The sequence below is a fragment of the Vicia villosa genome, linkage group LG3, assembly GCF_029867415.1.
Source record: "Vicia villosa cultivar HV-30 ecotype Madison, WI linkage group LG3, Vvil1.0, whole genome shotgun sequence".
In the NCBI taxonomy this organism is placed as follows: domain Eukaryota; kingdom Viridiplantae; phylum Streptophyta; class Magnoliopsida; order Fabales; family Fabaceae; genus Vicia; species Vicia villosa.
In genome coordinates, this window is record NC_081182.1 from 33,099,823 (window position 1) to 33,113,212 (window position 13,390).

The window sequence follows — 13,390 nt, forward strand, 5'->3', positions numbered from 1 at the left end:
CATACCAGCCAAGGAAAAACACCAGGCAACTCCGTGGCTGATTGGATGCCTCTGCTTCCAAAGGAAATTCCCATTTGGCCTTTTTGTGAATCATTATTGTTACATTACTATTTAATTGATCCTGCAAGGCATACAAACTACATCAAACTTAAAGCAAGTGTACTTCATTGGTAATTGTACTACACATCATTACAAAATGTACAGATAGTAGAGTTTCAAGTTCACCTTGCTTGTACAACTTAAGTGTATTTTTAAGGGAAGGGCACATGCAATCTCTGACTGTACATCGAAAGAGTTTATGAAATTCAAACGAATGATATACACAAATGCCCAAGGTTATATAGCATAAGTATTTTGTCAAGAAAGTAACCATATCTAAAGGAAAATTACCTGTCTGGCTGTTAGGGGCCTACCCCAAGAAACTCATATCACTTATTGACCTATTATCTTTCCCTGCATCTTCTGAATGGCTTCTTCAGCAGATGCTCTGCAGACATCAGATATTTAACTGACTTGGTCTTAACAACTAATACCTAACTGTTTCAAACTCACTTTAACAGTTGCGCTAACCTGCTAGCTAACACCAAAGGAAGTTTCAGTACCAGCAGCGAATATGTCCTACAAAGGAGCTAGGCTGAAAAAGTATCTAATCAGTATTACAACTCAAATCAACTAAAAATTACATTAACCTAAGCAGTGTACAACTTAAATCAACTATAAAAACAAAAAATCAAAACCAGAAAGTCATTAAACTCAATCGATTTAGCAGCAGAGTTATCAAAAGGGAATGACCCAAAGGCAGGTTTGCAAAGAAATCAAAACCTGAAAAAACTAAAACAAAAAAGTCATTAAGAAAATTCATTCAAAGCAAAAATTACCTCGAAGAATCACCAACAATTCAAATCGAAAGGGTGTCATCTAGTATCCAAAACATGTTAATATCATCTAGTATCCCAAGCATTATTTTCAAATATTACTGGTATCAAAACATTATTAGGGCACAAAAATGCTGAGAGACTACCTGGACTGCAGAAACAACAACACCGGGAGGAGCTTTCCATGTTCTAACACCAATTGTTTGGGTGAGCATTGCATGGGGTGAGGTGAGAGGTGACTCGGGGCGGTTTTAGGGTTTAAACAAAAAAGAGAGTGAAGAAGAAGAGAGAGAGAGAGAGAGAGAGAGAGAGAGAGAGAGAACGTAATACATAATGAGGAGGAAGAAGAGAGAAGGGTATCATTTTGAAAGGAGGGGAAAAGGGAAAAATAAATTGGACCAATGATATTGCAACACTTGGTGAATTTGTTCTGAAAAGTAAGTAGAAGGAAGGGTTCATTTTGTTAATTACAAAAATGGACAATTGTTAGTGCAATTGATTTTGGAAGAAAGGGCATTTTCGGTACTATGCTCAATCTTAAAATAAAGGATAGGTAGTAGATTGATAATTCTTTTCATTTTGATACTTGAATTATATTTTTTTCTTTGAAAACTTCACGTTGTGTATTTCAAATGACTTTTTTATGACATTTCATCAACAAAATGGAAAGAATCAGTATTTGGTAGAAATAAAAAGAATTGAAAAAGATTCTAAACCTAAGAGATTATGCTAGCCAGGGTACGGAATGGGGTAACATGATGCAGTAAGATAAATTTGTTACTAAGAGGCAGTAGAGGGAGATGGTTGGTAGGATTCCAACTGTGAGATGGAAAAAGTTGATGTTCAGCAACCTTGTGCGACCCCGTGCCATCTTTACTCTTTGGATGACTTGTCAAGATAGACTTGCAACAAAGGAGAGATTAAAGAGATTTGGATTATTGATGATGATATATGTGTGTTTTGCAGGGAACCGAAACAATTCAACACTTGTTTTTTAACTGTAGCACAATCAAGAAAATCTGGGAAGCGGTCTTGAAGTGGCTTAATATTAAGCATGTACCGCGGAAAGTTGACAACTGCAATGATAAAGGAGTCAGAGTTGCAATATTGAAGTGTGCTTTGGCTTAGACAATTCATGAAATCTGACACTTTAGAAATGACAATTGCTTTGGTAGTAATATTCTGTTCCAGACTATAGAGGATAATATCACAGAAATTATAGTGAATAGATGTTGGATAAAACCAAAATGTAGGAGATACATTAGTGGCCTCATGATGCCTTAGGTTTGGAATTTTGGGTGGTAGAGGATAATATCACAGAAATTATAGTGAATAGATGTTGGATAAAACCAAAATGTAGGAGATACATTAGTGGCCTCATGATGCCTTAGGTTTGGAATTTTGGGTGGCTGGAGTTTATCGCCTTGGTTCATTCGTTTTTTTGATTGATTAATATAGTTTATTCTCTAAAAAAAAATTGAGTAATTAAAAATATTTTAAATTAAAAAGTCATAGTCTAATGAAGATCCAATATTATTCTTTTCTAGATAAGCACGTTGTAAAGGATTAGAATATACAAAAATAAGAGTCAAGTAAATAATATATATCGGTTGGACTTTCACTTTGACAGGCTCGTCAATGCTTTTAAAAATAGTCTCATCCTTGGCCATGTGATAGGTTTCATATATGTCCACCAAAGATCTTACCCGTCTTGGAGTAGACTCTGGTGATGATAATTCTTGTTCTTGTTGTTCTTGTTGTTGTTGGTATAGAAAAAGATATGTTTTTTTTTTGTCTAGAGAAAGATTTGTTTAAATGGTATTTTAAATGATCATTTAACTACTAATCTACCATTCATACTTGTATTTAGAAACTTTAAACAACCACTGCGGAATTCAGCCACTGAGATTATTTGAGTCTAGCTGACTGCAAAAGATAAGTTTGGACGATCAGTCATATACTTAATTGATGGAATATACTTAGAAAGATGCCTGTAAGCTTTCAGAAACCATTATTTCACATACATTTTGGTCAAGCTTGAAATACTGGCAACTCATTCTGGAATAGTTCCATTGAGACAGTTTTGCCTCAATGTCCTGTTAGTAGACAAAAAAGGACACTTTTAAACATTAGGTGAAAAAAATGATGTTCAATTTAATTGAACCATTTATAAGTGAGAGGACATATATAATAAGCTTAATATAATGAGGTTTTGACTTAGAATGTGTAAATTGTGAAAAGTCCAATATGATAATTTTTATAACATCTCATAATCCAAATTATAAGTTACTTTGTAAAAAAAAAAATTTATCACGACTTATAAAGGACGTTAATGATATTTTTCCCAATATATCATTTATCATTTATTAATATTTCTACTTTAAATTTTTCTTCCCTATATAATAAATGAAGAACAATATTGTAAATATCAATTTTACTATAGTTGCTTGGTTTTGTAAATTACTCCATACAATGGTAATAAGTTATTTATTTTGGTAAATCAACTGTGTATATAAGCTACTCTTACCGGGTGCAGTTACCGTGCATAGATAAAAATTTATGCACCGTGCATAGATTATTATGGACTATTGGATCATTAGATCAAATTCTAAAGATCAATTGTTATTACTCAATACTCACTATTCAAAACTCAATACTCACCACTCAATACTCAATACTGGATTAAAAACATGATCCAATGGCTTAGATTGACTTATGCATGATGCATAAGGAAAATCCTTATGCATATTAGCCAATGCCACTCTTACCAATGTAAGAGTAACGATTATTACTCATTTCTCTTCAACCAATGCAAAATATGAGTTCTCTTTATTTCTCTTAGAGCATCTCCAATGGTAGTATTTTCCTTTGAGTTCTCCACCTATACATTAATATAATAATTAAATATTAAAACAATTTTCCATGTCATAGTAGTGTTGCATTGCAATGCAACTAGTAAAATATTGTGGTACCCAATCAAATTATTTTATGAGGTAAAGTTGTGGGACCCATTAGAATTACATCAATAAAATAAAAGTTAAATAAATCATTTTAAGATGATATGGCTGGTGGGACCCATAAAGAACTCTAAAATGGGTTGCACCATTGGAGATGGTCTTAGAATTTGAGATGTGTCAACTTAAAATGTAATTGTTTTTAATGTGAATTCAAAGCAAAAAAAAAAGGTACAATGGAAGAAAAAAATTAGAGCGAAACTATTTGAAATAAAAAACATTAACTAATTCAACGAGTGAAAGAGACTAATTCTGTAAAAATATATTCCTAATACAAAATTAGCTGCAATTTCTTTTTCTTCATAGAAACCGTTAATGACTGCGGCGCCTTTTGTTATCGTTTTGTTGCTGCCTTTTGTTATTGTTTTGGTGCTGCCGTTTTTGCATTAATGGTCCCTTTTTTACAAGTTTGGGATTGAGCACTTGTCCAATAAAGAGTACTGTTCCAGAGCAATCTTCTCTAATTAAAAACATGAAAGGGTGGTCAGCTACAAAGTCTATACGAGGCGGTGGTGGTTTGAGAGGCCTACACGATCTCGTACATCTTAATTTACACGTGGTCACTGCGTAAGCTTTAGTTCCCTTTTCATTTAATTCAATAAATGACTTGTGGTATATGCTGGAAACATAAAGTTCTTCACCTAAAGGAGAATCCACCATGTTTGTCAAACCTCCTTCACTGAAAGGTAAAATCACTCCTAATTCCTTAAGAATAGGACAAGTTTCAAGTTCAAATGAAATATCGAAGCTTGGAATTCTAAAGTGACCTACGTCCTTTCTTTCTCCAGGACGTGTACGCTTCAAAAACTCAGAATCAGAAGCTACCTTTTCAATTAAAGTTAACAATCCATCTTTTGCATCAGGAAGATAAATGTAAATAGAGAAATTACGCTTATCCTTAGACTTATATGACTTGCCTCCCTCATAGGAAAGGCGGAGAACTTTGAAACCATCAAAAACTCTAATAAATTGTTTATCCCTACTCGTCATGAAGGGAACCTTGACTGAACTGCCATTCAAAAGGTAAAAATCATAGTCTTTTGTTTTGGATTCATCAAACCTCGTTGACCATGCTCCTTTGAAGTATACTTCATTGGTAAAGGTAAGTGCCTTTAAAATAATATCAAAAATAATATTAATACTAATACAAAAAGGTCATTCGGCTAATTAGCAAAACATTGATTGTTTAAGTATGATGATAGATTAATATACCTTGGTTACGACATCAACGGAGGCAATAGTAGCTTTGAAATTATTAACTACACTTTTTTTGAACGAAGGTTGAAGAGAAATTGATGGTGGAACCTCCACAGTATTAACTAAAGACACCAGAGGTCCGCCAGTGGGACTGTTATCGGCAAGCACATAGGAAACGAGTTGAGAGCATAACGTTTTGAGTTGGTTGGTGGAATTAGCATGGAGGAATTCAAGAAGCTGGTGTTGTGTGGAACCCTCAGAGCCAACAGCAATCATACTGAGTATGATTTGGAGCGACAATGGCGAAAACACGATGTTCTCTTCTTTATATTCTTCTTTGGAGAACAAATGTTTGGCAATGGCGATTGAAACCTCTGTTAGGTTGGTGATTGATTCAGTGAGGAGTTTCATTCTTATTCTGATTGTAAAACACTAGAGAGGTTGAACAGAGAGTAGCTTGCAAAACCCTAAACCCTAAGGCTATGTTTGAGAGTTTGGAGGGGAAGGGAGGGGAGGGCTTTGAAAAATAGGAAGAATTGGATGAAAAGGATAAAAAGATTTTGGGTAGGAGGGTTTTGGAGGGTTTGAGTTTATTCATAAAACCAAAAACCCCATAAAATGGGGAACTCAAAAATTGTATTGAAGGAGGGTTTTGGAGGGTTTTGAAGGCTTACATAAATTTTCCAAATATCTTTTAGGTTGTTATGGTATTCTGAAAATTAAAAATTTACTAATGATAACGACTCTTTTATCATTCTAAACAAAATCATTTTTTCAAAAAATGTCAAATATTTTCCTATATTTTTTTAAAATTTCATTTTTGGAAGCCTTCCCCTCCTCTCCCCTCTAAACTCTCAAACATAGCCTAAGAGGTTGAAAAGAGAATAGCTTGCTAAACCCTAAACCCTTATTTATTTATATAAAAGGTGCCTTGCTAATCAAGTTACGCAAAAATATTAAGGGCCAAAATTTTACGATTTATTTTCATAATATTAGAGGACCAATAATATAAGAGGCTACGAAATATATTATTGAGCGAAAAAGGTGCATGAGAGAATGACAAATCTAACTGATAATGTAATCAATACGGAATTTTCAAAATCAATATTAAATATAATAAAGAGATATTTTATTCCCAATGCACCATTCAATTATTAAAATAATCTTACCTGATCTCATTAATAGAAATTGTTTTTCTATAATTCGAAAAAGTATATGTATATAGTTAAAGGTAAGATTTTTCTACCTTACCTTTGCAACTAGTAAATTATCCATTATAAATTTTTATATTACAATGTTATATTATTTTACAAATTTTTATTGATATTTTTATTGTTTTCCTATTTGATTCTATTACATTAACATTTGATCCTATTACATTAGTTACATTTTATCTCTTCAAAAATATTGCTTCTTCCTTTCATTTTTAATTTTCTTCCTATTTGCCTCGTGGGAAGGTTATACAAGATTTTATCCAAAATTATGAACAAGGTGAATAACGGCCGGGGGACAGCGTTATGGCACTCGAAATGGCTGGGAAATCAAACTCTAAAGGAGGCTTTCCCTGAAGTCTTTGCCGCGGTTACGAACAAAAATTGCAGCGTGGCACAGACTGGCACGTGGACAGATACAGGCTGGTGTTTGAACTCGGATTTCATATTCGACAACTCTGTTTCGATGCAGCAAGCGCATGGGGAAGAGCTGATGGAATTGCTTTCCGATTTTTCTTTGCAACGTGAAGGTGAAGACAGCCACCATTGGAACCTGACAGCTGGAGGTATTTTTTCTGTTAAATCTTGCTATGCACTGATGGCTGAAGTGAATATCGTAGGGGCTGTCCTTCAAGAAGAAGTCGTGAAAGCCTTGAATAATATGTGGAAGATCGAAGCACCGACGAAGTTATTATTCTTTGGGTGGAAAGTTATTCTTAATAGGATAGCCACTTAAGATCATCTCTTCAAACGTAATATTATATCTGAACCAAATGACATTCTTTGTGTTTTATGTGTGGCACACGAAGAATCTGCTTCTCATCTTTTCGAGACATGCCCTTTTGCGGACTACGTTTGGAGAAGAATTGGTAAGTGGTTGGGGACTGCTAACGAATTAACCTTGGAGGAGTATAAGTCTCTCTTCTTTCATTTTGACAAAATCAACTATGCTTTGAAGAGGAAAGTTCTAGGTGTTATATGGTTAGTTTCAATATGGAGCCTGTGGTTATTGAGAAACAATTTTATTTTCAACCAGGTTACCCCTTCGTTTGATGATTGTATGAGCTATCGTGTTTAGATCGTGGATATGGCTTTGCTGTTCTTCAAAAGTTGGTTGTAACTTTTATACCTACCTCTTCTTTGTTTTGAGAAGTAGAGTTTGGAAAGCATCCTTTAACATCTACATGTTATATTGTTTTAAAAACGTTGAACTTTCTAATCATGTTTTCATGTTAAAAAGGCTATAAATATATATGATTTAAACAAAGCCCCTCGTGCTTGTCCTTATTTCCTGAGCAAATTTCTACTTAAAAACTATTTTGAAAAGGGAAGGTTGATACAACTTTTTTAATATATGCGGATGATATCATCTTTAATGCTACTGATAAATCTTTGTGTAAGGATTTTTATAATATCATTCAAAGCTAATTTGAAATGCCTATGAAGGGTAATTGTTTGGAACGAGGATTCAAAGCACAAGTCTGGCACAATTGAAAGAAAACAAATTAGTGGAAGCAATTTGAAATAAACAACAGCAGCCAATTCAATGAGCAAGAGAAAAATTCTATAAAAAAAACATGATTTCCTCTTAATCTAGGGGAGATCCAATTGATTCTAGAATGAGAAGAACACATCACATGACAAGAGGATTGAGCACTTGTCCAGTAAAGAGTATTGTTCCAGACAGATCTTCTCTTATCAAAAACATGAAAGGGTGGTCAGCTACAAAGTCTATCGGAGGCGGTGGTGGTTTGGTACGCCTACCACAAGTAACCTTAACATCAGTACTGGTCGCTGCAGCAACTTCAGTTCCTTTTTCATTCACTTCAATAAAAGACTTGTGGTATATGCCGGAAATATGAAGGTTTTGGCTCATAGGAGAGTCCACCATTTTTGTCAAACCTCCTTCAGTGAAAGGTAAAATCACTCCTAATTCCTTTAGAATATTAGAAGTTTCAATTCCAAATGAAATATTGAATTTTGGAATTCTAAAGTCACCTACGGGCACTGATTCTCTAGGACGTGTACCCTCCAAAAATTCAGAATCAGAAGCAACCTTTTCAATCAAAGCTAACAATCCATCTTTTGCATCAGGAAGATAAAAGTAAATAGAGAAACTACGCCTATCTTCATGCTTATATGACCTACCACTCTTATAAAAAAGGCGAAGGACTTTAAAACCATCAAAAACACTAATAAATTGTTTCTGCTTACTCGTCATGAAGGGAACTTGGACTGAGCTGCCATTGAGAAGGTAAAAATCATAGTCTTTTGTTTTTGATATATCAAACTCTGACGACCATGCTCCTTTGAAGTATAATGCATTTGCAAAGATAAGGTTGGTTAAACTGTCAACAGACTCAGGTGGAAGTAGATTTTTTATAAGACCTTTTGTCTCTTTTTCAGCCCATAAATTCACTTCTTTTCTCACTTCATGTGCCTTCAAAACAATATCAAATATAAAATTAATAATGCAAAAAGATCAAATGAATTCTTTTAGTGTCCCGTGTTTTTACAACTGAAATGTGATTTAAAATCACTTATACAACTTCATCTGAAATCAGATCAGACAATTTCTACACCAAAAATTATAATTTAAGTGTCTCACAACTATTTATTTCAAACACCTCTCAATATAAAATCACATTGCAATGACCAAAAAAACCATAGTTTTGTTATATTTAGGCCACTTCATAGTCTTTCATAATCAAGCAAAAAATTAATTTAATGAAAATAAAACTAAATTAAGAAACAGTTTAATCCATTATTTTAATACTATAAAAAGTATTATAAAAGCATTGACATATTCAAGATTATTATACCTTGGTTAGGAAATCAACTGAGGCAAGAGTAGCTTTGAAATCAGTAGACACAGTTTCTTTGAAGGAAGGTTGGAGAGAAAATGATTCTTGAACCCACACACCATTGACGAAAGACACCAGAGGTCCGCCGGCGGGTGTGTTATCGGCGAGCACATAGGAAACAAGTTGAGAGGATAAAGATTTGAGATGGTCGGTGGAGCTAGAATGGAGGAATTCAAGAAGCTGGTGTTGTGTGGTACCCTCAGAGCCAGCACCGATGATACTGAGTATGATTTGGATCGACAATGGCGAAAACACAATGTTCTTTTCTTTGTATTCTTCTTTGGAGAACAAATGTTTGGCGATGGCCATTGAAACCTCTGTTAGGTTGGTGATTGATTCGGCGAGAAGTTTCATTCTTATTCCGATTGTAAAACACTAGAGAGGTTGAAAAGAGAGTAGCTTGCTAAACCCTAAACCGTTTACATGCTATTTCTAATGAAATATATATACAAAAGATGTCTTGCTAATTAAGACATGCAAAAATATTAGGGGCCAAATCTTGCAATTTATTTATTTTCTAATTAAATATATATGCAATAATCACGCTGCCAAATCTTCAACAGTAAGAGGCATGGAAAAGATGAAGAGCAAAAAGTTATCTGAGAGAGAATCAAGGGATGATAATGCAATCAATCAACAACATGAATTAAAATAGTAACTGAATTATCAAAATCAGTATTAAATGTGTACATATAAAATAAAGAGATATTCTATTACGTTTTGTCAAACATAAAAAAATTGTTTATAGAAAGAAAAAGATATATTTTATGAATAAGGTACTACATATTGTCGAACATAAAAAATAAAATGGAATTCTTATTTACCAAAGCTAAAAAAAAAGTTGGGTAAGGTATTATTCTATTTAATAAATAATTAAATATATAAAAATTATAGTGTCATGCGATTGGTTGAAAGTTCACTACCCATATTTTTGTGATGAGTAAAAAAGTTGTAACTTCAGCCACATGAATATCCAACCAGCCTTGTAACTTCAGCCTTAAAGGTTTCAGAACAGGACATACCAGCATAAAATGATTAAAATCTTCTTGATCAAGATGGCAAAAAACGCAGGTGGCCTCTTGTTGTAACAGAATAATACCTCGCTTAAGCAGTTATGTTGTTCCCTAGTAAGTAACCTATTCAATAGGAGCCTCCAACCAAAAACTTTTAGTTTCGATGGAACAGACACTTCCCAAATAGTTTTAAAATCGGCTTTCCTCCTTGACTGGACCTCAGCTTCGATTGAGACACGTTTGAAGATTGCATACATAGATTTCACGGTATAACATTTAGAAGTATCAAAAGGCTAGATTACCTTGTCCTCTGTATTCACGATAGGTGAAATTCCCGTCAGCAGCACGCTCAATGCTTCCAGTTCAGCCGTAGCCTCCCTTCCCAGAACCTCTTGCCCTATCTTAATCTTCCACTGCCATCCTGCTGAACTCCACACCCCTTTGTTGCCCACCACTTCATTTTTGCCATAAATTTCCCAAAACAGAACCGAATATAGTTCCTCCACACTCTTGTGTGGTTGTGACAAATGTTTGGAAGAAGGTGTTTGGTCTCATTGAGGATATAACATTGGAGGAGTTTGAGGGGTTCTTTTTTCCCATTGAGAAGATGAAGAATTTAGCCAAAAGGTTTACGGTTGCGGTCATATGGTTAGCAACGGCTTGGTGCATTTGGAATAGGCGCAATGCGATCATTTTTAAGAATGCTTCGTTTAGTTTTACCGAATGTATATCGGAGATCATGTTTAACTCTTGCAAGTGGCTATGTTCTTTTCACAAACTAATGGACTCTTGTAACTTTCATGTTTGATATATTCTACATCTCTCTTGTTTTGAGAAGTAGAAGCTTTCCGCGTTGTATTTCGGTCGGAGTATCCTTTATACTCCTTTTTTAATTCCATTGCCAATTAAAAAAAATTATTAAGCGGGTATTAAAAACAATGGTTAATAAAAAATTTTGAAAAATATTACATGTATACATAATTAGTGGCGATGCCAGAAAAATTATAAAGTCTAGGCAAAAATTTAGATTCTGCAAATTCATTATATATTATATATAAATAGTCATCAAACTGAATAAAAGAGATGAAAGATAACCTTACAATAGGGTGTTAAATAAAATCACGTTTTTAATGCTTTCTCTATCAACCAATAATCTCCTCATCTGTCATTGAATAAAACAACAACAACAACAAAATCAACAACAAAAACAACAATAATATTTTACCTGACACAAACACAACAACTAACGTTGCTAAGTTGAATTCATTCTTTCCATGCCTCGTTCAATTTGGAGAAGAGATGATGGAGTTCTGAAAGCTTAGAGAGCTTAAAGAGGTAATATCAAACCTACAAACAAACCCAGGAGACAAGAAACCCACCAAGCACATTTGACACATGATGAATAACACCTATTTTGTAACACCAAATGGAATGAATAGGTCTAAAGAATAACGTGCCTTGAAAGTTCTTCGATGGTGATGAATATAAGAACCTATACAAAGAAAGATGGAAAAAGCATATGAATAACATAGAACAAAGCGTATGAAGAAGAAGAACTATAAAGATGAGATACTTTTGAAATTGATTACCTTTTATTATGAAGAGAAGAAATGGTTTTGTGGAAGAAAAGAAAGGTGTAACATAAATATTGGGGTTTTGCTTTGAGAGAGACGGTTGTTCTTTGCTTAAGCGAGATAACTTTGGTTATATATAAGTAACAACTTTCACTACGGTTGATACTAAAAATTGTGATGAAATGTAAGTACTTTTCACAACGGTTTCTGGTAATAACCGTGGTGATAAGTATTTTAATTTTAATAACCTTGGTAATAACATGTCTTGTAATAAAATAATAAAAAATTCAGGAGCGTAAAAGTTAGTTATTACTACGGTTTGATTGAGTTGTCGTAGTTATATAGTGACATCAATAACAATATGTCTGGATTCATTAGGAATTTGAATATCTAAAAATTTCTCCAACTTCGCCACATAGGCGGGCACCTTCAATGTTACGTGGTCCAATAAATATTAAAGAATAAATCATCAGTTACTCTCAATTAATCATTAATGAATAAAAAAAGTTATAATATAATATTTATACCTCTCTATGCCATAGTCTGAATGCCACATGATCGACATATGCGGTGAAAAAGATACTATCACTAGGCCTCCAGGGAAGTCCTCATCTGTGTGCATAGATGGCTCAATATCACCCTGAATCGTCACCTTCGTTTAAGTCTGGGCCTCCATCTTTGTGTTAGACTCAACAACCACTTATATTTCAGTATGAGCCTCCACATGTTTGTCAGCATGAGCCTTAGCCTCAGTCTATGTACCCTTATAAGTTATTGTTTCTACATCATAAACAAAAACAACATCGGGCTCTGCATCAAAATCTTTTCCCCATCCAGCTCTACCTTCTTTACATTGGAGACTGTGGGGTGCCTTAACTCTATGTTTGGGACAAATGAGAGTCCTCTTCCATAAGCAAATTCCAAAGATCAAGAGTGCACTAAACTTGGTTCCAACTTCCTCATTAGATAGAACAATTTTCCCAGTTAGCAAGTTCATATTTCTAACAACAACTTCTCAAGACTCTATTTGGTAAGTCCAGATAAAATAATAGAAGGCATGAGAAAGTAGAATTGATATCACCTAAGACACACCAAATATCACCTCTGAAATTAGACTTCAACAAAGATGATCTCACACAGTTCTTTTCTTACCCAATAATGAATTGGAATAAACATTAACTTCAAAACAAATCAACTTCGAGGCTCCGCCACTCTAAACAGACTCTAAGAAAACTCCACCTCGAGAAGAAAAAGAGGAACATTCATTTCGAAAAACATTATATCAAAAGAAGGCCACCCCTATTACATACGTGTTAAAAGCTCCATTCATAAAATGAATTTCCCCAAAGGGACTGAACTAGAGAGTTAGTGACCACATTGAGCTTTGTCTCTTGGATGATACAACCCCGTACTTCCTTCAAGCCCCATCAAAGGATAATGGGCCGTTACTTGGATGAGCCTCATCTGAAAGGATAGGCCCAATATGAGACCCTGTTTCATTTGCAGATTGATCTGTCCCTTCCTCATTAATGTTATTTTTTCCTTCACACGCTTCCTCATATGAGTTCCCCACGAAACTCCTCTCGGGACACGTGCACAAGGCGTTTGTACACTCCGCCGCCTCTTCAGCTGAAAACACTTT

At 34.4% G+C, this 13,390-nt stretch overlaps 1 protein-coding gene and 1 pseudogene across 1 annotated transcript; both read right to left on the reverse strand.

Moving 5' to 3' along the window:
- Nucleotides 1–4,201: 4,201 nt before the first annotated feature.
- On the reverse strand, nucleotides 4,202–5,497 carry LOC131657841 (serpin-Z2B-like; annotated as a pseudogene).
- A 2,433-nt stretch (nucleotides 5,498–7,930) lies between these two features.
- LOC131657843 (serpin-ZX-like) lies at nucleotides 7,931–9,515 on the reverse strand. Its single transcript, XM_058927198.1, has 2 exons — nucleotides 9,120–9,515; nucleotides 7,931–8,737 (listed from the first exon to the last, which is right to left on the reverse strand). Exons 1-2 carry the CDS (start codon nucleotides 9,513–9,515, stop codon nucleotides 7,931–7,933), a joined length of 1,203 nt encoding a protein of 400 aa, XP_058783181.1.
- Between the last annotated feature and the right edge of the window lie 3,875 nt (nucleotides 9,516–13,390).

Excerpts from the sequence above, each read along its gene's own strand:
- LOC131657843 (XM_058927198.1), bottom strand. The coding sequence starts at position 9,515 with ATGAAACTTCTCGCCGAATCAATCACCAACCTAACAGAGGTTTCAATG. Across the intron at positions 8,738-9,119 it reads CAGTTGATTTCCTAACCAAG|GCACATGAAGTGAGAAAAGA; the intron begins GTATAATAATCT and ends ATTGTTTTGAAG.